This window comes from Vespula vulgaris, chromosome 22 (assembly GCF_905475345.1).
Source record: "Vespula vulgaris chromosome 22, iyVesVulg1.1, whole genome shotgun sequence".
NCBI classification, from domain to species: Eukaryota; Metazoa; Arthropoda; class Insecta; order Hymenoptera; family Vespidae; genus Vespula; species Vespula vulgaris.
This window is the reverse complement of record NC_066607.1, coordinates 2,730,232-2,754,361: the sequence shown is the minus strand read 5'-3', so window position 1 is coordinate 2,754,361 and position 24,130 is coordinate 2,730,232. Positions and strand designations below refer to the sequence as shown.

Below are 24,130 nucleotides of genomic sequence, written 5' to 3'. Positions count from 1 at the left end.
GCGGATATCGTGCGTACGATGATAGATGAATAAATAATTTTATCGATGGATGCACGCACATCCTCGCACGTCGTATGTAAATATCTATTCAACGATTTCGTGCCGATAATAGACTATAAATGTTGCTTCAAGGATCGATAAGAGTACATCCTTCGCGAAAAAAAGCAAAGTAGAAAAAGAAAAACCACAACATATAATGGATATTAAATGATCTATGAAAAATGAGAAAAATCTTAGGAAACCATCATATTTTATGTTTCAGGTTCTATGAACGATGAAACGGCCTATTATATGTCTTTATCAAGATGCGGCGTTAAAGATAAAGTAGGACCGAGTTACGATGGAAGATCGAAGAGATATGCTCTTCAAGGTGAGCGAAATTCAATGCAATAATTAATTAGAAATAAAGTTTGTTATATTAACTCTATCTCTATACAAATACATACGTATATTTAATTATTATAAAGCGAAGCGGATAATTATATAATGAGAAACTAGCGAATTTGTATAGTCAAAAAATATATTATATAATGTCTACTATATATATATATAAAATAATTCTTAAATTTTAAATAGATTGTTTATTTATATTAAATATATAATTATCAGTATATTCCTATAAATATATATATATATATAAACGTATATGATTTAACTATATAAAAGTGTATATTCGAGATATAAATATATAACTTTTAATGATACAAATTTATATTTAATATATAATATAACAATCTTTTTTCTCTTTCTTATTTATTTTTCTTTTCTTTTCTTTTTTATTTCGTGGCGAAGAAGAAAAAAGAAATAAATTAATTTAAAACGACGAACAGGAACAATAAATATGAATGTTTTAAAAATATAAAAAATCCGATAATCGATATCATTGGTAAATTTCGTTTATAATTTTAACAAGAGAGTCATTTTCTAATAGACCGGGTAACAGGTGTTTCGACTTCCTGGCTCTCTCTTTCCGTCTTATTGTAATTACAAATAGTCGATGGAAAATCAGTCACCCCAAACGGACTTGTTCGCATTCGATAAAACACATACGTGCACGATAAAACATTTTCTTTCTTTCTTTCTTTCTTTCTTTTCTTTTTCTTTTAATTTCATTTTTTACTCGCGTAGCCCTCCGTAAATAAATTCTTCAAAGATTAATTAGAAATCGCTCGCTTATAATTTTTTTTTTTACAAACAACAAACCTCTTCCTACAACTCCCACCCACCACCCAACACTAACTCTCTCACCGAATTTAACAAAATATTTTAATGAAACCAACATAGCTAGTAATGTCGATTCAAGACATTACTCTTCATATGAAACAAAACTTTATACAAAAAAAAATGTATCTCTAAGATTGATATCTGTTTGGTGCGATAACAATTATGATTTTTGTTATTTTACTCGATACGTAAAAAAAAAAAAACTATCACGTTACACCAACCTAATAAAATATCGAGTACGAAAGTAACTAGGAAAATTTTCGTTGGATCATTGATCTAATGAAAAAAGAAAAGAAGAAAGAAAAAAACAAAAAGAAAAAGAGATAAAAGGAAAAGAAAAGAAAGAAAAATTAGCACTGTATCGATTTAAATGTATCTAATGGTCATGGGACATCGTTCGAATATTAAAAGATAATCGTAAAAATGATTCGATTCGATCTATATAACCATGACTTTGAACTTTTTACTCCGACCTATCAAACTCTTGTCGTTCGTGCATGTTGGTTTGAACTAACATAAAGAAGATAGAGAAAGAACATCGAGATCGTCGATCCGTAACACCTATTATGGTATACCACTATTGTATACAAAGTTCTGTTACCGTTTGAAAGAACAAAGTAGAACGGACGAGGAGAAATAATTGTAACAATTATTCGTTAAAATGGACGATAGGTGATGTTGGCATTTTTATATCGTAGAAAATATCGTACTTCGAAAAATATCATTTCGTTCGATTAAAAAAAATCGCGGTCGCCTAACATAACAACTTATTCCGGGACGACGTGTTGAAAAGATAATTTCATGTATAAAAAAAAAATAATAATAATAATAATAATAAATAAAAAAAATAAAAGAAAGACGAACATTTAATCTTTCGACGAAAGAATCGGTCGCGTTATTATCTCCGATCTTCCGCGATGGTAAAAGAATTCTTTCGGTTGCATAACACAACCAACCAGTAATTATAACATGTTTAGCATGTATGGCATGTTGGTATATACGAGTGTATATGAGAGCATAGCGATTGCATAAATTGTAAGTTCACGGTAATGAACCTACGTTACGCGATGACACGCGACGAGTATCGTTAGTTATGTTAGAATATAACAAACTCGTTCGACATGATTGATCAATATAGATTTATTCTTACGCAGGATCGAGATGGCGAGTAAAGAAATTGTCCTACAGGATTAGCAAGTATCCAGCGGGTTTAAGTAGAACAGAAGTTGATAAGGAAATCGCTAAAGCTTTTAACGTTTGGTCCCAATACACCGATTTATCCTTCACGGTTAAATCTTCAGGCTCGGTAAGTGATAACTTTTGATCGATTCGATTATCTTATATTTATCTAAATATGTATATTTAAAATTAAAATATATATATATATATTTACACTATCAACCACCAACCGATAAAAAAGATGCAAAACTCTGTGCAGGTCACAAGATCGATACACACATATATATACACACAAAGATTCCAATACATTTTAATATTTCATTCAGGTTCACATAGACATCAGATTCGAAATCGGTGAACACGGAGACGGTGATCCGTTCGATGGACGCGGTGGTACTTTGGCACATGCTTATTTCCCGGTTTACGGTGGGGACGCTCATTTCGATGACGCCGAACAATGGACGATAAACAGTTATCGTGGGACGAATCTGTTTCAAGTTGCGGCACACGAATTTGGACATTCGCTCGGATTAAGTCACAGTGACGTTAAGGCCGCCCTGATGGCACCGTTTTATCGTGGATACGAGCCCAATTTCAATTTGCATTCCGACGACATCGATGGTATTCAAGTGAGTTTAAATTTATTTTGTTTAGAGTTTTAAAGATGGAAAAAGAAAAGTAAATAATTTGGTCAGATAGAAGAATTACAACAAATACAGGATTGATCGATAATAAAATAACAAATAAATGTCACCATTATTCGTTAGGCTCTATACGGAAGAAGAACAACGACTGGTTGGGGACAGGGACCAACGAATATTCATCCAACATCTGTACCACCAACTGGCGAGGAAGATCCAGAGCTTTGTATGGATCCAAAGATCGATACGATATTTAACTCCGCCGAAGGACACATATATGTCTTCAAAGGTATGTTACCTTCGATCAAATCCTTGAAACTTTATTTTATTAACTTGTAATCGTTAAAACGATCTTGTGGATAAGAATCGTTTGAATAAGATCTATCGATCCTATTCGCAGGAGAACATTATTGGAGACTGACAGCCGATGGTATAGCTAGCGGTTATCCCAAACGGATTAGCAATTCTTGGAAGGGTCTTCCGGGTAATATAGACGCTGCATTTACATTCAAGAACGGTAAAACTTATTTCTTTAAGGTAAGAATCTCTCTGGATTAATAATAAGATTGAAGTGAGCTCGTTAACAAAACAAGAACAAATTCGAACAGAGATAGAAGATATACAAATGTAATCTATCGTATAGGGATCGAAATATTGGAGGTACATAGGCAAACATATGGACGGTCAATATCCAAAAGAAATAAGTGAAGGTTTCACGGGAATACCTGACAACATAGACGCTGCGACAGTTTGGACAGGAAACGGAAAGATATATTTCTACAAGGGAACGAAATTCTGGCGATTCGATCAAGTACAAAAGCCACCGGTTAAGAGTACTTATCCAAAGCCAATCAAAAATTGGGAAGGTCTACCGGATAATCTAGACGGTGCTGTCATTTATCAAGGATACACGTATTTCTTCAAGGACAAGGGCTATTACAGATTCAACGATCGTACCTTTTCAGTATGTTTTATTTTTCTTTCTTTATATATATATATATATGTGTGTGTGTATTATTCTTTCATTGTATTTTCTTTTTTTCTTTTTGGTTTCTTTCCTTTCGTATTCTTAAACATGAGAGCAACAGAGAAATAAACAAATCACGTTATTTTTCAGGTGGACGTCGCTGAGCCAGCGTTCCCAAGGGCGACAGCTTATTGGTGGTTCGGATGCAAGTCGGCGAGCAAAGGGACGTTAGGTAATATCAGATGGCAGGGCGAAAGTCCCGAAGAATCTTCCCTGTTTTCCGGCATGCTGGATGCCGGCGATCGTGACTCTTTCGACAATGACGTTAGCGACATCATATTAGACGCAGGTATAATAATGCCTTCAAAAATACGGCCGAATTTATCGTTTGCCTCGACTCATCCGCAAAGTTCCAGATTATCTTTACCCATTGAACTAATATCTAATATCTAACACGATATATCTACATTTACAAGTAATGGGAAAGAATGCAAACAATACGTTATAAAAAAAAAAACTACGTTCGTGCGAACGATAATAATCTTTTTCTCTAACGATAACTGGAACTTTTGGCTTGGGAATTTTTTAAAAAAAAAAAGATCTTTGGCAGAAAATAACAAAAATTGGAGTGTGTGCCCCGCCAAAAAAAAAAAAGAACTAACGGAGTACGAGTTAAAGAGAGAGAAAAAACGGTGTCCACCACCTGGCTATATAACATACCTAGGGCTTTGCAGCCATCGAAGGGACATGTCCGTGTGCGCTATAATACCTTTGGTGACATTCTGTTTGTTTGTCCGTCGTGTGTCTCTGTATGTGTGCGTATTTTTTGTCAGTGTGTATTAATATCTAAAAAAAAAAGAAAGAAAAATCGCGAGTAGCAAATCTCTGAAAACGGAAGACTAACTGTCGATCTCTTCAAAACGGAAAAGGGTAATATTTTTTTGTCGTAAATTATTACCGACACGATTTATATTTTATTTTCCGGTCTTATAACAAACGAACGATACTATCGTACATGATTCGGATGTGACCTAACGTTTCGAACGATATACGAATTATTCGATCTCGTGTCAAGATTTTTTGTTTTTCTTTTTCATTCTCTTTCTTTTCCTTCGTTAATACCATCATTATTACTATTACTATCTCTGTTTTTAACGATTAGAGATTGAATGAAGACGATCGAGAAATATTGTCGAAAGATTTAAATACAGACAAGAACGAAAAATGTCCCTAGGTAATTTTTTAAATCTATTACATAATCTTATCTATTTGACTATTTTTTATTAAGATTGTGAAAAAGTTCCTAAGGTTAAAAATGCACGCACATAGATCTGCGATGGCTCGTAAAAAAGGGGTTATTATTATTGTTGTCATCGACAAAATTAAAAAAGAAAAAAAAAAATGGTGCTGGTTACTAATTTATTATCGAATAATACTAACCGAGATCATTAATAGAAAAAAGTTCGTCCATTTTTTTTTTATTTTTTTATTAGTTAATGATAGAAACAAAATTTAATATCTATTTTCTCAAAGGTAAATTAATAATATAATAATAATAATACGACATATGCATACACGCAAGCAAACTTAACCCATGAAAATGATCATATCGCGTTGTTGCATTTCGTGACGTCCTATTGTCTATAATTGTCGTTATTGTATTGTAAAAAAAAAAAAATCACGGTATCTCGAATTCATGTCTTTCTCCCGTTCGTAGAATTCATCGAAAACATTTCATTTTCTTTTTTCTTTTTTCTTTTCCTTTTTTATCAACCATCAATTCGAATCGAATTTAAATCTTACATATCATATTATCACGAGATATCTATTGGATCGATCAACAAATTGATTTTCAGAATTTTTAACGATATAAGCTGGGCCAAAAGTTCTTAAGAAATATTAAAAATCAATTGATCTTTATTGATCCTAGTTATTTAATTTTTTATTTAAAAAAAAATTATTTGTTTAATTAATATTTATCTATTAAAAAAAAAAAAAGAAAAAAATAGCCCTAAACAATATCGGAAAAAAGGAGGAAAAAAAATGAAAAAAAAAAAAAGCAATCGATTTAAAATCGATCAAAATCATCTCTAATAGCTTTCGATCCAAACCGAGAATAAAAATTCCGAAATTATTTGTTGGACGAGCTAATGCAAGCCCGAAGTATTTATTAGCCAGTTGGCGAATAACGTTGGCCGATTATATACTGTCCTATTTTTTCTCTCACATTTAAGAAAAAAAAAAAAAAGAAAAGAAAAGAAAAGAAATCGATATACGTAATATCTTAAAGGAAAAATTAAGGATATTACTTTCTTATCATGTCGTCAATGTGTCATCGTCGCCGTATCCAGTACCGGAACAGAGTAAATATGTAGTACATATTTTTAGACATAAGCAACTTCTATATATGGCTTACTCTATTCTTTTTTTTTTTTGTTTCATATTCTTTATAAAATGCAAAAAAGAAAAACGTATGCTTATTCCGTATATTGTTAGCACTATGCTTCTGATCGCATGCTAATAACCTTCGTATCTCTTTTTGCATCCCCTCTCACGCTTCCTATCTCTTTGCAATCTATCTTTAGAGGGAAAGAAAGAATTAAAAGAAAATAAGAAACACCTTATGTGTAATAAGACTACATTGCCAATTAAATTGGAAAAGGGACGGAAATATAATAGTACAGATACATGCGCGACAATTTTTACGATACTTTAAAAATATTAAAAAGAAAAATAATCAAAAATATAATTAATAATTACTCAATTAAATTAATAGATTTAATTTAATATTAAGAAAATTTTTCTATTCTATTCCATTGTTACTTATTCTATTTATGGGAATTGACAATACAGTCTTATTACACATACAAGATATCAGTATGCTTCGTTACGGGATATTTGCACTTTTTCTCTCTTTTTTTTTTTTTGCACATTAGTTATCACTGGCAATTATCGTATAACACGACTAATAAGTAGTAAGGTAATTAGATCGATCTCTAAGATCGATCATTAAAATTTCGAAAGTTTATTCGAACAAACGATTGGCACGAGTCACGTACATATTATGCACGTATTTGGTATTTTTAGCATATGTTTCTCTACACGTGCATGTATATATGTGTTAGAAATATCTTCTCTATATTCTTCTCTCTTTTTTTAATCTCACATATATGTATGTATGTATGTATGTATATATGTAATAATATACGGTGTATTGGCATAGTAAAATCACAGTACGAGGTCGATCAAAAAAAAAAGAGATATATATATATAACATGCAACAAAACGTATTACTTGCTCGAGCACGTCGTACGTGAATATTTCGGTGTGTGAAATAAAAGGTGCATGGTCACGAAAAAAAAAGAGAAAAAAATAAAATTAAACGGTTGACGGTCACGTTGTTTGGAACTTGGACTAATATTATCAGAAAAGGATTTACTTTCTTCTAACCAATCACAAATCACTATCTTGGTCACGTGCTCTCAATTTCACTTCTCTTATTGGTTGAGTGATCCCATATTTTCTTAGATTTTCACATCTCTGATGAATAATTCCGCATCTATTTTTATTTCCTTCTTTTTATGATTTCTATTTCTATTTCTATTTCTTTCGTTTTGTTTCGTTTTGTTTTGTTTTGTTTGGTTTTCCTTTATGGTTTTTTTTTTTTAATGCACTATATATACATATGTATATCACACTTGGTAGTACACAAATCGTATTTCTTTATTGCACGTTACTTTCAATAATAATCTTTCTTTATTTTTCGTATGTATGTACGATCTTTATTATTTTTTGCACGATCATATTTCGATTGCGTATGGTGAAAGGACGATTTAAACTAAAAAAATAAAGAAAAAGGAACTAAAAAGAGTAATTCTCTGTTTGAACGGGATGAATCAAAATGCAGCATGTTTTTTTTTCTTTCTTTCTTTCTTTCTTTCTTTCTTTCTTTCTTTCTTTCTTTCTTTCTTTTTGTCTCTTCATTGTTTCTTTTCTTTTATTTTATTTCTTTTTTTATTATCTTCTAATGAGTTCTTTTTTTCCGCCGTAACTTTTTTTATTTTCGATAAGTCGAGTGCTTTTCTTTTGGAAAAAAAAAGAAAAAACAAGAAAAAGATAAAAACAATACCATCCTGCTTCGATCGAAAAAGAAATCGAAGCAAAATGGTATTTTATATAGAAACTTTGTCCGAAAATTCTTTGTTTCGCAGTTGATATAATTGGAAAAATGATATTGAAATTCCTAACTGTACTTGACAAGATCTAAACTTATGACGCATTACTTTTCAACAATTGTAATATCATAAAACGATTAATTTAACTTTGCATTTCAAATATGAAATTTCGTAAACGTGTTACAGTTGAAATTAATTTACAAATATATTACGCGTGATTAGAAAATCCATTCTCATAGAACACGACTTAACCTATATATGTTTGTCGAATTTCGAAAAAAAAAAAGAAATTAATTAGATCAAAGAAAGACAGAAAAAATATGATACTCGTAAAAGAAATGCGATGCAAGTTTACACGAAAAAAAAAGATATCTATCTTGATGGTACGGTACAAGAAATTTCTATGATCATAATGACGCGTATTTGACGAAATTATTATTTTTTAGACATTTTACTTTTGTTCCCTTTTGTCGATTTTATCGCAATCGAAAGAGAATCGAAATAATCATTATTTACTCACCAAAAGAATTCAGAAGTTGATGAAAAATATCATTCGTTCGTTCGTTCCTCTTCTAACAAAAATATCTTCAAATTCTTCTTCCAATTTATTCGTGAAAAATTCGTAATCCCACAAACGAAGAAAAAACACAATGAGTATCAATTCATTCACTACAATAAAACTTATCCAAGCGCTTGCACTTTGAAAAGGAAAAGAAAAGGAAAAGGAAAAAAAAAAGAACTAAGTTAGTCGAAGTAACAGATAAAAGAGATAATTAATCCCGGAAAAAATCGTATTTCCAGAGGACAACAACTTTCGTCTCGGATCAAACGGATTCGAGAAAAAGTGAGAGCTGCGGGGCTGGGTCCGTAACGGCCCGTTCGGTCGAGTTTACACGTGCCAAAACGATCGCAAACCAAAAACAAACAAACAAACAAATAAACAAACAAAACAAACAAAAAAAAGAAAAGTTCCAAACAACGACGATGCGAGAAAAAGATTGCGAGAACTGTTGTCCGCACACGTTTTGAACGACGTTGTTTCGCGCGCGATAACCAGGTACAAGAAAGCGAAAACAAAAAACAATCAAGCAAGCAAGCAAGCAAGCAAACGACGAGAGCGACCTCTTGCTAAGCGTGGCTCGGCCAATCATCGATCGAATTCACTCACTCCCGCCTATTGTCCCCACGCCGCCCAACCAATCAAATTCGTTCCCTCCAAAATTGAACCAATCGCAATCCCCCATTCCATCGCCTATAAAAATGTAACGTTATGCCGCGCGCATTACGATTTTTTCGTTGAAACCCCAACAGGAGGATTAGACGAGCAATTTGCGACGCCATCTAATCAAGATCGCATGGATTCTGGATCGCGTAGCATTTTCAACGGCGAGACATGGTCCATTATCATTAGTATCGTAACGGTGATCGTAGCGAGGTTCATCGTCGCAACATAAATCAAATGTACAACGAAGAAACGATTCAAGGTTGAAGGAGAAAGGAGAAAGGAAATACTATATGTATGTATCACGATAAGGAATCTCCGGTTAATCCATCCAACGGAGTGTCATCGTGTTTGAAGAATTTCTCATGAGTCAAAACACGTCGAGGAAAACACGTGGAAAGAAGAAGAGGATGAAGCAAGAAGTAAGAGAAGAAGTACGAAAAGAAGAAAGAATAAAAGGAAGAGGAGAAGGAGACCCTTCGTGTTCTCGATATTTAGAATGATTGTGTCGTCCCTGGTTTCATGGCTCGAAACGAACGTTCCCGCGCTTTCTTGTTTTTTTTTTTATTTTTTATTTTTTCTTTTTTTGAAAGGCGTTTCCATTTGATTGTCTCTCATCGTCGACCTACGATTGGCTATCGTTAGTGGTTATAATACAGTGACTCCGTTGTGCGTCAAAGTTTCTTCTCTATTGGACGGTATCCGCGAAATAGTAGGGAAGGAAAGAAAAAGAGAGAGAGAGAGAGAAGAGACAATGGGAGGGAGAAGAGTTGGGCGCAAACTGCCAATGTGGTGACGTCTTCAATAGAAGTCTTCTTTTTTTTTTCTCTCTAGCTGATTAATTCACAAGAATCGTACAGACGGTATGTATGTATATGTAATAAGTAGTCGTATGAATTTGATCAAAAGTAAAAAAAATAAATAAATGAATAAATAAATAAATAAATAAATAAATAATCCGAACGATAGAAAATTAACGGTTGAGCGATCGTTCTTGCACGCGTTTTTCACGTTGGAACGATTCGTACGAGATTCTCGTTGTAAATTGGATTATATCAAATAAAAAAGGGAAAAGAAAAAAAGAAAGTAATAATAATAATAATCTTTGAATTTTTGCCGCTTGTTCGAAGAAAGAATATAAAAGTATATAAACTGCAATAATATCGCACTTCACGGTGCTTTGTGGCAATTTAAATAAATCAAATTCGACGTTCCGTTTGCGCGCGTATTATGAATTGAAAAATAAATCTCTAAACTTTCGCTCAGCCATCGTGCGTATTCGGATATTTTCGAACATAAGCCTATATTTAAAAATAAGTTTTAAAGTAATGTTCATTCATCATCTCGATCGATCGACGTATTAATCGAATTATAAGGATTTTACAAATCCAATTTTAAAACTTTCCATAAGAAATGTGATGCGATGTATTATTTTTAGATTTAAGTGTTAGGAAAATGATATGACCTTTCAATTTTGTTAAGTATAACATCTTGAATTCATACTTTATGAGTAGTCTTTCCAAAGTATACTTTAATGTTTTTTTTCTAAATGGATATCGGTTAACGTAATTGAAATTGAGATGAAGTTATACTGTTTTATGAAGGAACTAAGCTAATTTAATATAAAATGTTATATATATATATATATATATAATAGGTTCGAATAGTATTCATATCAATATTATTAAATTTTGCAATCCAATGTTTTGGCTGGACCCTTCACACTGCCTATTTATTGATTTGTATATTTCTGGGGAAAGACTTTAAATGTCATAGGCACTATTCATTTGGGTCTAGAACATTGTTAGCATTTCGCACAAATTCCAAAATATATTTCTTATAAAAAAAATGCAACAAAACGTTGCAATGGGGTAATTATTAAAGAAATGCTAAGATTGTTTCATAACTGACAATATGATATTGTCAAAAGTATTTGTTATATAGAAAGTTATGATGTTACATGAGTGTTATAGAATTTTAAATTATATACAAATTACATGTTAATTGTTTGAAAATATGAGAAATGGCATAATGTAATTTAAAAAGGAGAATATGCAGTATGCAGTATAGATGATAAGTTTAAAAAAAAAAACAAAAAACAACACAATAATTACTTCATATTTATGAAATGAATTTATTCATAAACAATATTCATATAAAAAACATCTGCTATAGTACTCATGTCACAACTATTAATTTACAATTATGTTAAAAAAATTGTTATTTTGCAAGTGCCTTAAAAAATATTTTTGTAATGTATACATTTGATATCTACAAAAAGAAATCATATTTTTGTAACGCATACATCTCATACCTATATCTTCTTCGATGCATTAAAAAATGCAGTTTATTTTTTCATGTAAATTGAACTATTACAAACAATTTCATTTTTAAAATATAAAGTTTTTTTTTGTTTTTTATTCTAAAACGTTTATTTCCTTGTATAAATGCTTCCATATCGTCAATACATTTACATTAATTTCATCAGGAAAATATCTCATTATAATAAAAGTATGTACAAGAACCAAATACGTTTCATGGTTTTCCAAAAATATTAGGATGCATCTATCAAATATCGATTTTTATATAGTCCAAAACTTTGTAGCATTATTTTAAATCAACTCTGAATGAAATGATTATGATGAGAGACTATATTTGACCATATGTATTATATAAAATATTTATATATTATCCAAATCGATAATTTTTTTTTCAACCAATATGCATTTTTTCTTATTATTCAGTAAGTCTCAAAGTAGTTTGATTGTGTAAGTGTTTTACCAGTACTTAAGTATTAAGGATTGCTTAATGTGTATCAGAATATACCATAAATGGCCCTGTACTATGATCAGTATTTATTAAATAACATATTTACTAGTTAGTTTACAAATATTTTTTCATATTAAAATGACAACATACTATTATCCCCCGTTATGTTTAGAAACATAAAATTTGTTATAAACATAGTACAAGGTCGTTTTTGTGTTAATTGTAACGTTGGGGTATTAATGATTCACTTTGAAACTTGCCACATAGCTGTGTTTCACTCCAACTAACAAAACCTCCATTGTAATATACTTTCCACTATCGTAAAGTAAACATTATAATAAAATACATGTATATTTTACCTAGCATAATGATTCTACTTATTATATAATATATTTTTTATTTCGTTAATTATAAAGTACATACTTATTTTCGCTCAATTTTAATTAGATGTTTATCTAAAACTGGTTTATACGAAAAAATTTTCCCATAACTCTTCAATAGTTTTTTCCAAAAGCATAATATATCTTTCATTCTTAATTTATGCCATATAAAATCTCTTCCGCGATTTGCAATTTTTTCTGATAAAATATCATTGTCTATTGCAAATTGTATGAGTTCTCTGAAAACAAATGTAAACATTAATTAAATTACAATTGATATAAAATAATATATAACATAATTTCAGAATAATATAAGTAATAGTATTTAAGAACTTATTTTATATTAAGAATTAATTTTTAATGTGCTCAAAATATGTTATGAGATTACCACATCTTACTTTAATTCAGTTTGGCTAGCATCCTTAGGAACAGGAATAAAATGAATCCATGGTTTCATAGCATCATAATAAAATTCTGTCCATTCATCACCAACATGGAAAACTAAGGATCGACACAGGAACAAATGTTTATATCGAAATGAAGCTGCAACTCCTCTATAGTTAAATAAATACTTATATGCACAATGAGATTCTAATGGAACTTCAGAAGCTGGAGGTGCATGTAATGTATCCTAAATTAAAAATTCAAATTTAAAAGTAGAACTTTGATGTAGATTATCAAAAAAAAAAAAAAAAAAAAAAAAGAGTAACTTACTTCATCTGACTTCCATGCTTGATTTTTTGTATATTGTGCATCAACTAAGTTTGGATTTTTACGGCTTAATAATATTAAATTATCGCGTTCAGAACTTGTTCTGGAGCCACGGAAAAATACTTTTTCTTTTTTCTTATTCCATGGTATGTTTTCACTAGCTTTATTTAATAATTCACGGTGTTGATCCCACCGTCCAAGACCACGAGGATATAAAGATATAGCAGGTCCTCCTTCCCAAAATGCCCATGCTGGATACATAATATCATAATATTGTGGTGTCTATAAATATTGTGTAATGTGCTGAATTTGGACACCAATCGAGATGATATCGAATTGAATGAATTTTTTATCAACGTTGTTTAGATAAAAATAAAATTTGGAAAATATGTTCCAAGCGCATATTCTGTACGTATTAATTTGCATAGATTACCTTGCTGAAAGAAAACACAGGTAAAGGTTTTCCAAAATGCTTATTTGATTGAGGATAATCTCTAGTATTAACAACTAAATCCATATCAGTTAAGTTATGAATTATTTTCAAAAGAAAGTGTTCTATCCCGGCACATCTTGATGGAAACATACAATCTTTCTCTCTGTAAAGCTTTCCACTTATTATTTGATAAAATGTACCTCTAAAAATACAAAAATATTGTATATAAGTTAGATATTAATAAATAACGAAATAGTAATATGTCTATCAATTTTAATAGAGCAAACATACCTGGTCTTTGCTATATCAATTAATTCTTTACTTATACCATTTTTTTTGAATGGCTTCAAATCTCTAATTACTATATCCTTAAAACATTCACATCTCGTAGCATTGCATTCTATGTAATTCCTTTCAGCATTATGAATAGCTTCAATATATTCTTCATATTTTTCAACTGAAAATATAAAAAATAAAATACAAATTCGATATTTATCAGGTCCCTTCAATATGCATTAACGAATAATTTTTTATCTTTGTACAAAAAACACACAAATAAAAAAAAATAAATACCTTTCTTATATTTATAACCTTCATCTCTTTCCTTGCAATGTTCTGCATCATTAATTTTGCAGTATTGTTCGACACAGTGTCCTTTTAAAAAAATTATTAATAAAACAATAAAACTTAAGCACTTCATTCATACGCCGTAGTTTGAATGTATATATAGTAAATAAAAAAGTAACTTCCAATTATGAATAGACTTTGTAAACTTTAGAAAAGCTTTCTTATTAAATATCAATACTAATTGAACAATATTATATTAACCAATCATTTTTAATACAATGTGTTTATTTTTTGACGATTAATTATTCGCAAAGCGATCTTAAAATTGATTGGTTATAATCGTTAACATCTAACATCGTTGAAGTTTTCTAAGCTTAACGGTTGCCTAATACTTCTGTTTGCTCCTGCTCGTAGATTCTATACTCATAGTTAGAAAAAAAAAAAGAAAAAAGAAAAGGATAAAAAGAAATCAGAATTATACCTTCTTATAAAGAGTTATTCTACGATTTAATAAATAAATATAATTAAGAAAAGAAATATGAGAAAAAACAGAATAACAGTCTGTTGTATGATATAAGTCTGCCTTACGTCAATATTATCTTTCATTGATAAATATAAAAAAAAAATTATATTCACAACAAGAATTGTTTACAATACTTACATCATACTCGACTAGTTTTAAAACCTCAAGAAGACATCTAGCGAAGGATTTCATCATTCGAATTGATTGTCTCGATAAAACTAGTTCGAATCTTTAAACATTGTTTCGTTATCAACGGTCTTACAAAGTAGAGATAAAATCGTAAGTGATAATACCAAATTTTAAATATCATTCTTCAATAAGGAAGTTTATAACATTTTTTACATCATTATATTGTTAATTAATCACCATAGGTAATAATATTGATTGATATTTATAATTGCAGCTAACCTATAAAAATTACACTTTGAAAATGGCTGCCGATCTGAAAAAAGTAACGCACTGTATTTTTGATATGGACGGATTATTATTAGGTATGATATCTATCTGTTTATTACTATATATATATATACCCATTGAAATATTAGATAGTTAAATTTTTAATCGCACTTTATTTTGAATAATTCTATTGTATTAAGTAGAATTGTAGTAATATCCATCAACACACTTTATTGTTTTTAAAAAAAGGGATATGTTAAATTTTTAATAAATAAAATATTTTTCAAAATACTTCTTTATTAATATTCAGATACAGAGATTTTATACTCCAAAGCTTTCAATATGATTTCTCAAAAATATGGTAAAGAATACACTTGGGAACACAAAATAAAGATTATGGGATTTAAGAGTAATGAATCTGCGAAAGCAATTGTTGAAATGTTGGATTTACCAATTAGTGGACCAGAATTTGAAAATCAGCTTGCAGCTATATATATGGACATTTTTCCAATGTGTAATTTAATGCCAGGTATATATTAGTATATTTAAAAAACTATTCATGTTACAAACTTATATTATTGACATTTGACATAGTTTGAAAACACCTGTTGTATTATAAAAAATATCATGTATTTATATAGGTGCGGAACGTCTTTTAAATCATTTAAAAAACAATAATATTCCAATTGCACTTGCAACAAGTTCTAGTCAATCAACTAGTGATATAAAAACACAGAGATGGGAGCACATTTTTGATCTGTTTCATCATAAAGTTTATGGTGGTACAGATCCAGAGGTGCAAAATGGAAAACCACATCCTGATATATTTTTTGTAGCTGCCCAACGATTTCCTGACAAGCCTAAACCTTCAGAGGTTTTTATAATTTTTTATATAATATTAAACATTAAAGTTATATTAAAAAATATAACTTAATATGATATTGCAGTGCCTAGTATTTGAAGATTCTCCAAATGGAGTAGAAGCTGCTGTTGCTGCAGGAATGCAAGTTGTAATGGTGCCGGATCCTTTGTTGGATAAAAAATATTATCAAAATGCAACAATTGTATTGAAAAGCCTTGAAGATTTTCGTCCAGAACTATTTGGTTTACCACCGTTCTAATTAAAAAAAAATTCAGTAGCCATAACTTCTTCTGAACATAATTCTAAATCGATTTTTCTGAACAAGGATTTATTAGAAAATTAAGAACTTATTAGACGAAACTATTTTCTTGGGATTTCGATAAATAGTTAAGTTCTCATTTAAATGTACAAATAATTTTGTTTAACAAATGTAATACTTTTATAAAATTGGGAAATCATTTTTATTTTGAATGAATTCTTGTTTATAAAAGTCGATCAATAATTATCCTTAGGAGAATTAGGTAATTATACAGTAAATCACTGCAATGTGCTGCATAGATTTATCATGTGGTTATGCTTGTGTCATTATACTATGCCACTTCAAGAAATAAGCATACCTGATATTCGGTAAACAATTTAATTAATATTTACTGTGTTATTAAAAAAAAAAAAAAAAATAAATAAACTATAGATTTCGAATAAAATTAAAAAAAAAAAGATTTAGATATTTAGACATATCATTAATTTACAAACAATGATTTTAGACAATGTATATTTTTATATACTTTTTATTTTTTGCATAGAATGTATTTGACGCTATTATCTCTTTTACTTCTAGTATTGTTACTTTATTGTCACCTAAAAAATAACAGTCGTGATACTGGATATTATTTTGTGTTTAAAAAAATTCTCTTATCGTTAAGAAAAAAATTATGATTTTTAGTTTATGTAAATATTATTTGGTAAAAAAAAGTTATATATTGTTTATCTCTTTAATTGCAATACTTTGTAATGAAATGATATTGTTTCATAGGTTTTTATTTTTTATAAAAAAATATTATCGTATATGCATATATATATGCAATATTTATAAATTGCATGTCTTTACCATTATAAGATATGTATTGACTTCATGGCAGCTAATTTGCAAAGTTAATGTCAAATGTCTAATATTAACTCAGCTTCTTAATTCACGATAAAAACGAAAAGAGCACGATATATGTACACAAGCATACAACACACCCAAACGATAAATCAAGAGAAGGGACGATGTTCTCCCTAACGCGCTTCTAATTCGTTTTTTTTCACACTCGTCGCTGATTTATATATAATTCGAGCGAGAGGTGATGAATAGCATTTTGGAGTATAGTCTAATGTAATCATAAAGTAGAACATATATAAAAATCTGCAGGCAGATTTTTTATAGGATCAGTTTAAACAATTAAATGAATTTTTTTCTTTCAAAATCTACTAAAAATGATATATTAAAAAATATATATATATATTTTCTTAATTAGTTCAAATGAAAGATATAACAATTATGACGACATTAAAAATATAATTAAAACCTGCCATGTATTTAGAAATATTTTTAGTTGATTTAGTTGACTATATGTAAATTCTTTAGATATATGTTATGTATAGATTTTTAAAATATCATATAAATATATGATAGATTTTATATTTTGTAATATTTACAATGTCACTATTGATTATACACATATTTAGTGTATATATTACTAAGTTTCTGTGAAAATTGTTCCTATAAATTAAAAACAATGATTTTAAATTATTGCCCTTTTAATTTATATATAACTATTTTATTTGATAACTAAACAATTATGATACATATCTATATTACAAGGTAAAGTACATTCATGGTTTTGAGGATACAAGTTTTTTGAACCTTTCAAGAATTTCTTCAGACTTTAAGTCATTCAAAGGTACATTTCGTTCTACACCATATTCTGAAATATTGTAATATATATGATAGATCATTACAACAAAAGTATAACATACTGCTTATTAATTTCTTAAATTTTAATTATATTTTATATCAAACATTTATTTTTCAATATTATTTCAATTATGGTCTTAACAATCATTGCAAGATTAATATAATAATACTATGACAAAATTAATATCATAAAATATAACTTACCATAACGTGCATATAGTCTTGGTTCAATTAAAGAACATTCCCGAATTAAAATTGGAATTTCTGGATTAGTTTTTTTAATAGTAACATACTGTTGTTTTATGAAGTCTCTGAAAACAAGTAGAAAAACAGTTAGGTTAGAATTATAACCATTCAATTGTATCTACTATATCTTTTTAACTGTATTTAATATTTACTTTTTTTTTATGAAAACATTTATTTACCTAACTCCTTCACTTGATTTTGACGTCTGACATAGAAGAATTCGCAATTCCTTTAAATGCGATCCAAACTTAATCGCAGCCATCTTTGAATCCTTTTCTTCAGTTACTACTTATGTCATACGAATATTATATTACCAAAAAAAATAATAGTTCAATGTACTTTTTTAAATTCAAACAACTATTTTCTAAAATTATCCACTTAATTATATAAGATTGTTAGTTTGAATAATATATAAAAAATTGTAAATAGATTAAAATCCGCGATAAAATTATAGATTCAAAATTAGTGAGGCTAAATTTAAAAAACATAATATTAATTATGTGATATACATATACAGATATATAAACACACAGATATATGTTTGTGTGTGTGTATATATATATATATATTATTTTATTATAATTTAAATGTTATGTGTGTATAATGGGATAGGAACGTTAAACTTTATGAATTAGTATGTAAAATAGGTTTATTCTGTTAATTCTGTATGTAATGACACTGTATGACATATTCTTGAAGACAGACTATAATGACATTACAAATTACCTTTCATAAACTAAATCTTATATATTCTTAACCAACGTTTCTTTCATAAAATGTAAATCGTTTCACTGAAACTACTACCAATTTTAATTTTTCTATCAGGTTTATCTCAGATATACTTTATAGAAGCATTGATACAGAAATGCATAGCTATATTATATACATATACATCCACATTTTGCTTAATTTTAAATATAGTGTTTGACATTAGAGCTTTCTTGGCAACAATTTTGCTTTATAGTAATATCCAAATTTTTAATAAATAATAATTAACTTGACTAATAAGTAAATTCAGTAATTATTGTTGCATATGTATATTATATTTACAATATCAAAAGTATTTATATATATCTAAACAAATTTCAGAATAAATTTGAGATTTAACCAAATAAATTATGTTCATTATGTAATTCTTTCAAATATAAAATGACTATACACAGACGTCAATACAAACAAATATGTGCCAAGGAAACTTATTATTATCAACATAGGACATGTACTTTTTGTGAAACAAAATAATTATTGAGATCTGCTTGTGTGTATATGCATATATATACATATACACATATGTATACACACACATATATGCACATATATTATGCATATATATATATATATATATATATATATATATATATATAAAATACCTAAAATATTTTTAATAGAAATTAATTACTATAATTAAAATCAATAACATCCAAATAATGAATATTACAGAAAGAAGTATCTTTTACTTTTTTATAATGTTAAATGCTAAAAATTGAGTATATTATTTCTATAGAATATTGTGTACAGGTAGTAGATGATAAAAAAGGACCAAGATAAAATATCTTTTATGCTAACTGTATGATTAAAGCAAAAAAGTTTTTTATATTTTAGTAGAATATTTACATTTAAAAAATGAGAGAGAGAGAGAGAGAGAGAGAGAAAGAAAAAAGAAAAACTCCAGGAAATACAGTATTTAAGAGAAATATATCATGTCTGTTACTATAATTTTCATGAGTAATCTATATGTTATACAAATTTCTGAATTACATTATGTTATATCTTTTTTATATTTCCATTTTAAATGGAACATTATGTAAATTTATTTTGTCTTAATCATCCTAAGCTTCATTGTTTATTTTATTATTGTGTTAACACAATATAAATATAACAATAAATTAATAGATCTCCATATTAAAAAAATTTATGATGTTGATATATTATGAAAACAATTGCAATAAAAATGCATTACACATTAGTTAGTAATTTTGTACTAACATTTGGAAGTGGTAAATATTTGGTTACAATTGTTCAAATAGATGGAGATATATATGTAGATGAAATTTTCTACCTCACGAGGTCAACAAATCCAGTTCTAAAAAATAGAATTTGTAAGTCTTGGACATAAGATAATACTCCCACTTCTATAAAATTATTATCTATATATTAATATTTACAGTAAATCACCTAAACGTTAGGCAAATTATCATATATCTAATACCTCATATTTCTCTATAAAATTGGAGGCAAAGTAAAAATTACAGCCATATTTGCCCCACAGTTCCAGTTTCATATTTTAACATGGTATGAACAAATTGTACGGCTTATATATAGATTATTTAATATATTTACATTATTATTATCATATAATTTAACATTCTTTTTTTTTTCATTTTTTTTATTTGCTAAGAGCTAAGATAATTTTTTTTTTTGATATAAGAAAATGCTGAATGTGTTTTGTTTTTGCACCTTTATGTTAAAAAAGTGGAAATATCAGTATGTAAAATAGTTAAAATATATGTAGCTAAAATATGTGTGACTTTTAGTCATTGTATGTACAAGTGGCAAGTTTATGTTGTTTAAATTTTTGTTAATTCACTGTATAGTTATGTACATTTTCTTTTAAAAGGTATTCAATATTTTTCTATATTCTCTATTTTTTTTTTTTTAAATGTACAACAGCTTCATGCAGTGGGCAAGAAAAAGAACGTATCTCTTTCTTGTTTTTATCTACATATTTTTGTACCTATATTATCTAATATATCTTTTAACCAATTAAAAAGATTAAGATTTATTATACTTATATCGTAAAAAAAAGAATTAAGCGTCAAAATATACGATAGACTTATTTTTATTAAATAGTATATTGTACTTTTATGTTAAATATTTTTCTATTTTTTCAACTATAATTTGTAATATTATGGATAAAAGTCATAATCTTGGATAAAATTTCAAAGCATTATGATTCCAAGAACTTGCCTTTTATACTATACAACTAGATCAATTGCTCAGATTATTTGTATACATTTAATTTTTAATATCATATAACAATGACAATTTCCAAATTCAAAATAAATTTTGTTGGTGCAAATACATATCATCAAACTTAATATAAAAATAACTAAATACATTTTAATAAGTAGATTTTTTACTAACATCCAAGAGAAAACTAATTGCAAGATTTTAGAGTAAAATGAAATTATTGGTTATTGATGCTGTTGTACAAAATTTATCTTTTCATATCTGAAATATCAACTATTATTTTTTTTTTGCTATTACGGGCAAGTTATAGTCGCTTGCCATGAAACGTTGTTCACATACTACGAATGACTATAGTCAATGTACAGTGTTTTGTCCATAGCATATTATTTATTTGTTTCGTTTATCTTTTTTATTTTTTATTTACCTTGATTTTTATTATCAAAGAAACTCTCCAAGGCATAAGAAGTAAATTCGAAACGCTAAAGACTGTCAGTGCGCGAATTGTACACTTATGTCACGGAGACCCTAGTCGAGTTTTAGTGATCAATTTCGCTACCGCGAAAGGATTAATAAGACCCAGAAATGAAACATTATTATTTATCATCCTGATAATAGTTTTACGATTATTATATCGCATAAGTTTCATTTTATAAGACTTTTTTAATGTATATATATTCCATCCTAATTAATTATTCCTTACTATTTTGTCATGTATAGCGCATAATTTTATTTAAACACTTTGTCACACATCAATTTGTATATCACTGTCCTCTGCTTCACTTTCAGTACTAACTATAGCATCTTCTCCTACTAATAAAGCTGCAGGTAAATTTTGTGGGACATTATCAATATCAAGTCTTGGAGTAGAATAGACATTTAATACTTGAATTGTTGTAGGAGATGTTGAAAGACATTGTGACACAGATCCTAAGGGATCCGAGTTCAGTTCATCACAATCCAAGGGAGTTGATAGTTGTAATTGCAGGTTATGAAGTTCTGGTATATGTGGGCGGATCTGCAATATATATACATAGATGTATACATATATATACGCATCTGTGTATATAGGATATAATAATTAAACAATCATTGGAAGTATAAAATACAAATTATAAAGTCTTAGAGAAAACAATAATAATATTACAATACCTTTAAACCATCAGCTGTATGAGGATTTCTACAACCTCTACATCTACATTCAATACACGGTTTACTTTCAACATAACAAGGGCATCTTTGGCCACAACATGTTAATTTTCCAGGTATAGCTGTAGCATTACCACATCTGCATCCTTTTCTTTTGCTCCTAGTAGAACTTGATCGTGGCTTTTTAAAACTGCCCGAGGACTGCATATAACAGAGCAAGCCATGTTATTATTGATAACAATAATAATAATTAAAAAAAAAAAAAAAAAAGAAAGAAAGAAAAAAAGAAAGAAAAAAAAAGAGAAAAAAAAGAGCTAAATAGTGCAGATTAATGCAGAAGTGTATGTACATATTTTATTAATGTGCATGCTTAATTGGTTAAGATGACTGATTATGAAATTATGACATCTGCATTAATCTCATTATGGGACCAAGGAAAATATAATACAAAACCTTTCTGGGACAAATGTTAGTATGGACTAATGAATGATATATGCGAAGGTTAAAAATTAATGTTCACAAAATTGTTAAATGTTATGCAAATTCAAGTAAATTATTGTACCTTACAAGTAGCATTAACGAGGATGCACATCATTTAGCATTTATATAAAAATTATAGTGCAATGTATATTTCCTGTAAGGCATAAGATTAACCGAATATCTATTGAAATTACTTTGCTGCCCTTTGAAGATTTTTTCTGAGAAGGGGTCCCATATTTAAGTTGGGAAGATGGAATGCATTTTACCCCTCCTACAGAGCCTTGTTGAGTTCCATCCATTTCCTGTTGTCCTACTTCTATTTCTTCCGTGGCCGCTGCTTTTCGTTTTATCGTTATTTTGTTACCAGACCCGGCATACATCACTGAATATATCGAAGATCCATTTGAAACTGTACGAATAGTAGGAGACTCTAAAATGCAATACATAATGTGAGAACTTATCTTTATAAATAGATATATGATAAGAGAATAACAATTGTTTTAATCTTTGAGCCAACCTGGTATGTTTTGTGATATATTCTCAGAAGTTGACATAGTATTTCCTTGAGTTTGAGTAGAGGTAGTGCTGGTATAAACACAAGGGAGAATACTGTATGCTGATTTAGATAAGCCAGCAGTACTTTTGAATTCATCTTTAAAACCGGTCCCTTCTTGTATAAGTTCCATGAGACTAGTAGCACCGATAGCTGATGGCCCATTGCTTGTTGTATTGGAAGACACGGAGAGTATTAAGCTCCGATAAATATTTGTGCTTGTCAAGTATTCACACAGTTTTTTGTAACACTGTAATAATATCCGAAGTTGGACGTTTTCAACGTATTTATCATAATCCTTGCACCAACTACACGATGGTTTGAGTTTTTTACGACCACCTCTACATCCACGACACACATGATGTTGACAGTTCGTTTCAGTCGGTGTATGCGGCTCGATCAACAAATTCGAACACACTGTACAACTCAAGCTCTGCCGCAAGTACGGAACTAGCCTATACAAGTCTGTCCATGAATTCGGATCTTCAGCATCCGCTTGTAAAACCAACCGACATGTCGATACGTAAAGACTCGTAGCGTTCATCTTCCTCCGTCCTAACTCCACGAGAAATTTATTTGATTACCGCGAAAAATTATCTAAACATAGCCATAAAGCATAACCATTTTTACACACAAACAAAACACCGGCCATGTTTAATTTTAAGATGTATTTTTTTCTTAATTTCAACAGATGTCGTCGTGTTCGCTAACCCATACGCCATCTATCGT

The 24,130-nt window shown here is 29.0% G+C and overlaps 5 protein-coding genes across 10 annotated transcripts in view; 2 read left to right on the top strand and 3 right to left on the bottom strand.

Annotated features, from left to right (window-relative positions):
* LOC127071558 (matrix metalloproteinase-14) overlaps positions 1-9,823 on the top strand; it is a 32,876-nt gene extending 23,053 nt beyond the window's left edge. The window contains exons 3-10 of one of the 4 annotated variants that reach the window (XM_051010967.1): positions 263-370; positions 2,379-2,530; positions 2,730-3,032; positions 3,171-3,333; positions 3,445-3,581; positions 3,688-4,008; positions 4,162-4,360; positions 9,498-9,823. In XM_051010967.1, the coding sequence (XP_050866924.1) occupies positions 263-370; positions 2,379-2,530; positions 2,730-3,032; positions 3,171-3,333; positions 3,445-3,581; positions 3,688-4,008; positions 4,162-4,360; positions 9,498-9,640 (1,526 nt within the window). In that variant the 3' untranslated portion in view covers positions 9,641-9,823. Of the gene's footprint in view, positions 1-262; positions 371-2,378; positions 2,531-2,729; positions 3,033-3,170; positions 3,334-3,444; positions 3,582-3,687; positions 4,009-4,161; positions 4,361-8,987; positions 9,300-9,497 lie in introns of those variants that run through there. The other 3 variants (XM_051010969.1, XM_051010968.1, XM_051010970.1) reach the window with 3 other exon arrangements.
* Positions 9,824-11,811: 1,988 nt separating this feature from the next.
* LOC127071564 (O-glucosyltransferase rumi homolog) lies at positions 11,812-14,921 on the bottom strand. Its single transcript, XM_051010987.1, has 6 exons — positions 14,275-14,921; positions 13,993-14,158; positions 13,702-13,903; positions 13,272-13,550; positions 12,956-13,188; positions 11,812-12,796 (listed from the first exon to the last, which is right to left on the bottom strand). The coding sequence occupies exons 1-6, from the start codon at positions 14,399-14,401 to the stop codon at positions 12,601-12,603; spliced, it is 1,203 nt and encodes a 400-aa protein (XP_050866944.1). The 5' UTR covers positions 14,402-14,921; the 3' UTR covers positions 11,812-12,600.
* A 6-nt stretch (positions 14,922-14,927) lies between these two features.
* On the top strand, positions 14,928-16,730 carry LOC127071572 (pseudouridine-5'-phosphatase). Its single transcript, XM_051010997.1, has 5 exons — positions 14,928-15,070; positions 15,195-15,282; positions 15,498-15,716; positions 15,829-16,061; positions 16,135-16,730. The coding sequence occupies exons 2-5, from the start codon at positions 15,222-15,224 to the stop codon at positions 16,306-16,308; spliced, it is 687 nt and encodes a 228-aa protein (XP_050866954.1). The 5' UTR covers positions 14,928-15,070; positions 15,195-15,221; the 3' UTR covers positions 16,309-16,730.
* Positions 16,731-17,847: 1,117 nt separating this feature from the next.
* Positions 17,848-19,577, bottom strand: LOC127071583 (NADH dehydrogenase [ubiquinone] 1 alpha subcomplex subunit 2). The gene is made up of 4 exons (XM_051011009.1): positions 18,979-19,577; positions 18,432-18,537; positions 18,211-18,317; positions 17,848-18,016 (listed from the first exon to the last, which is right to left on the bottom strand). Exons 1-4 carry the CDS (start codon positions 18,983-18,985, stop codon positions 17,925-17,927), a joined length of 312 nt encoding a protein of 103 aa, XP_050866966.1. The 5' UTR covers positions 18,986-19,577; the 3' UTR covers positions 17,848-17,924.
* Positions 19,578-20,889: 1,312 nt separating this feature from the next.
* On the bottom strand, positions 20,890-24,048 carry LOC127071563 (E3 ubiquitin-protein ligase MSL2). 3 transcript variants are annotated; one of them, XM_051010984.1, is made up of 4 exons: positions 23,366-24,048; positions 23,043-23,278; positions 22,372-22,569; positions 20,890-22,237 (listed from the first exon to the last, which is right to left on the bottom strand). In XM_051010984.1, the coding sequence occupies exons 1-4, from the start codon at positions 23,943-23,945 to the stop codon at positions 21,965-21,967; spliced, it is 1,287 nt and encodes a 428-aa protein (XP_050866941.1). In that variant the 5' UTR covers positions 23,946-24,048; the 3' UTR covers positions 20,890-21,964. The 3 variants fall into 3 exon arrangements, with proteins under 3 accessions (XP_050866941.1, XP_050866942.1, XP_050866943.1); XM_051010985.1 differs by having other exon boundaries at positions 23,115-23,278; XM_051010986.1 differs by having other exon boundaries at positions 22,023-22,278.
* Positions 24,049-24,130: the final 82 nt, after the last annotated feature.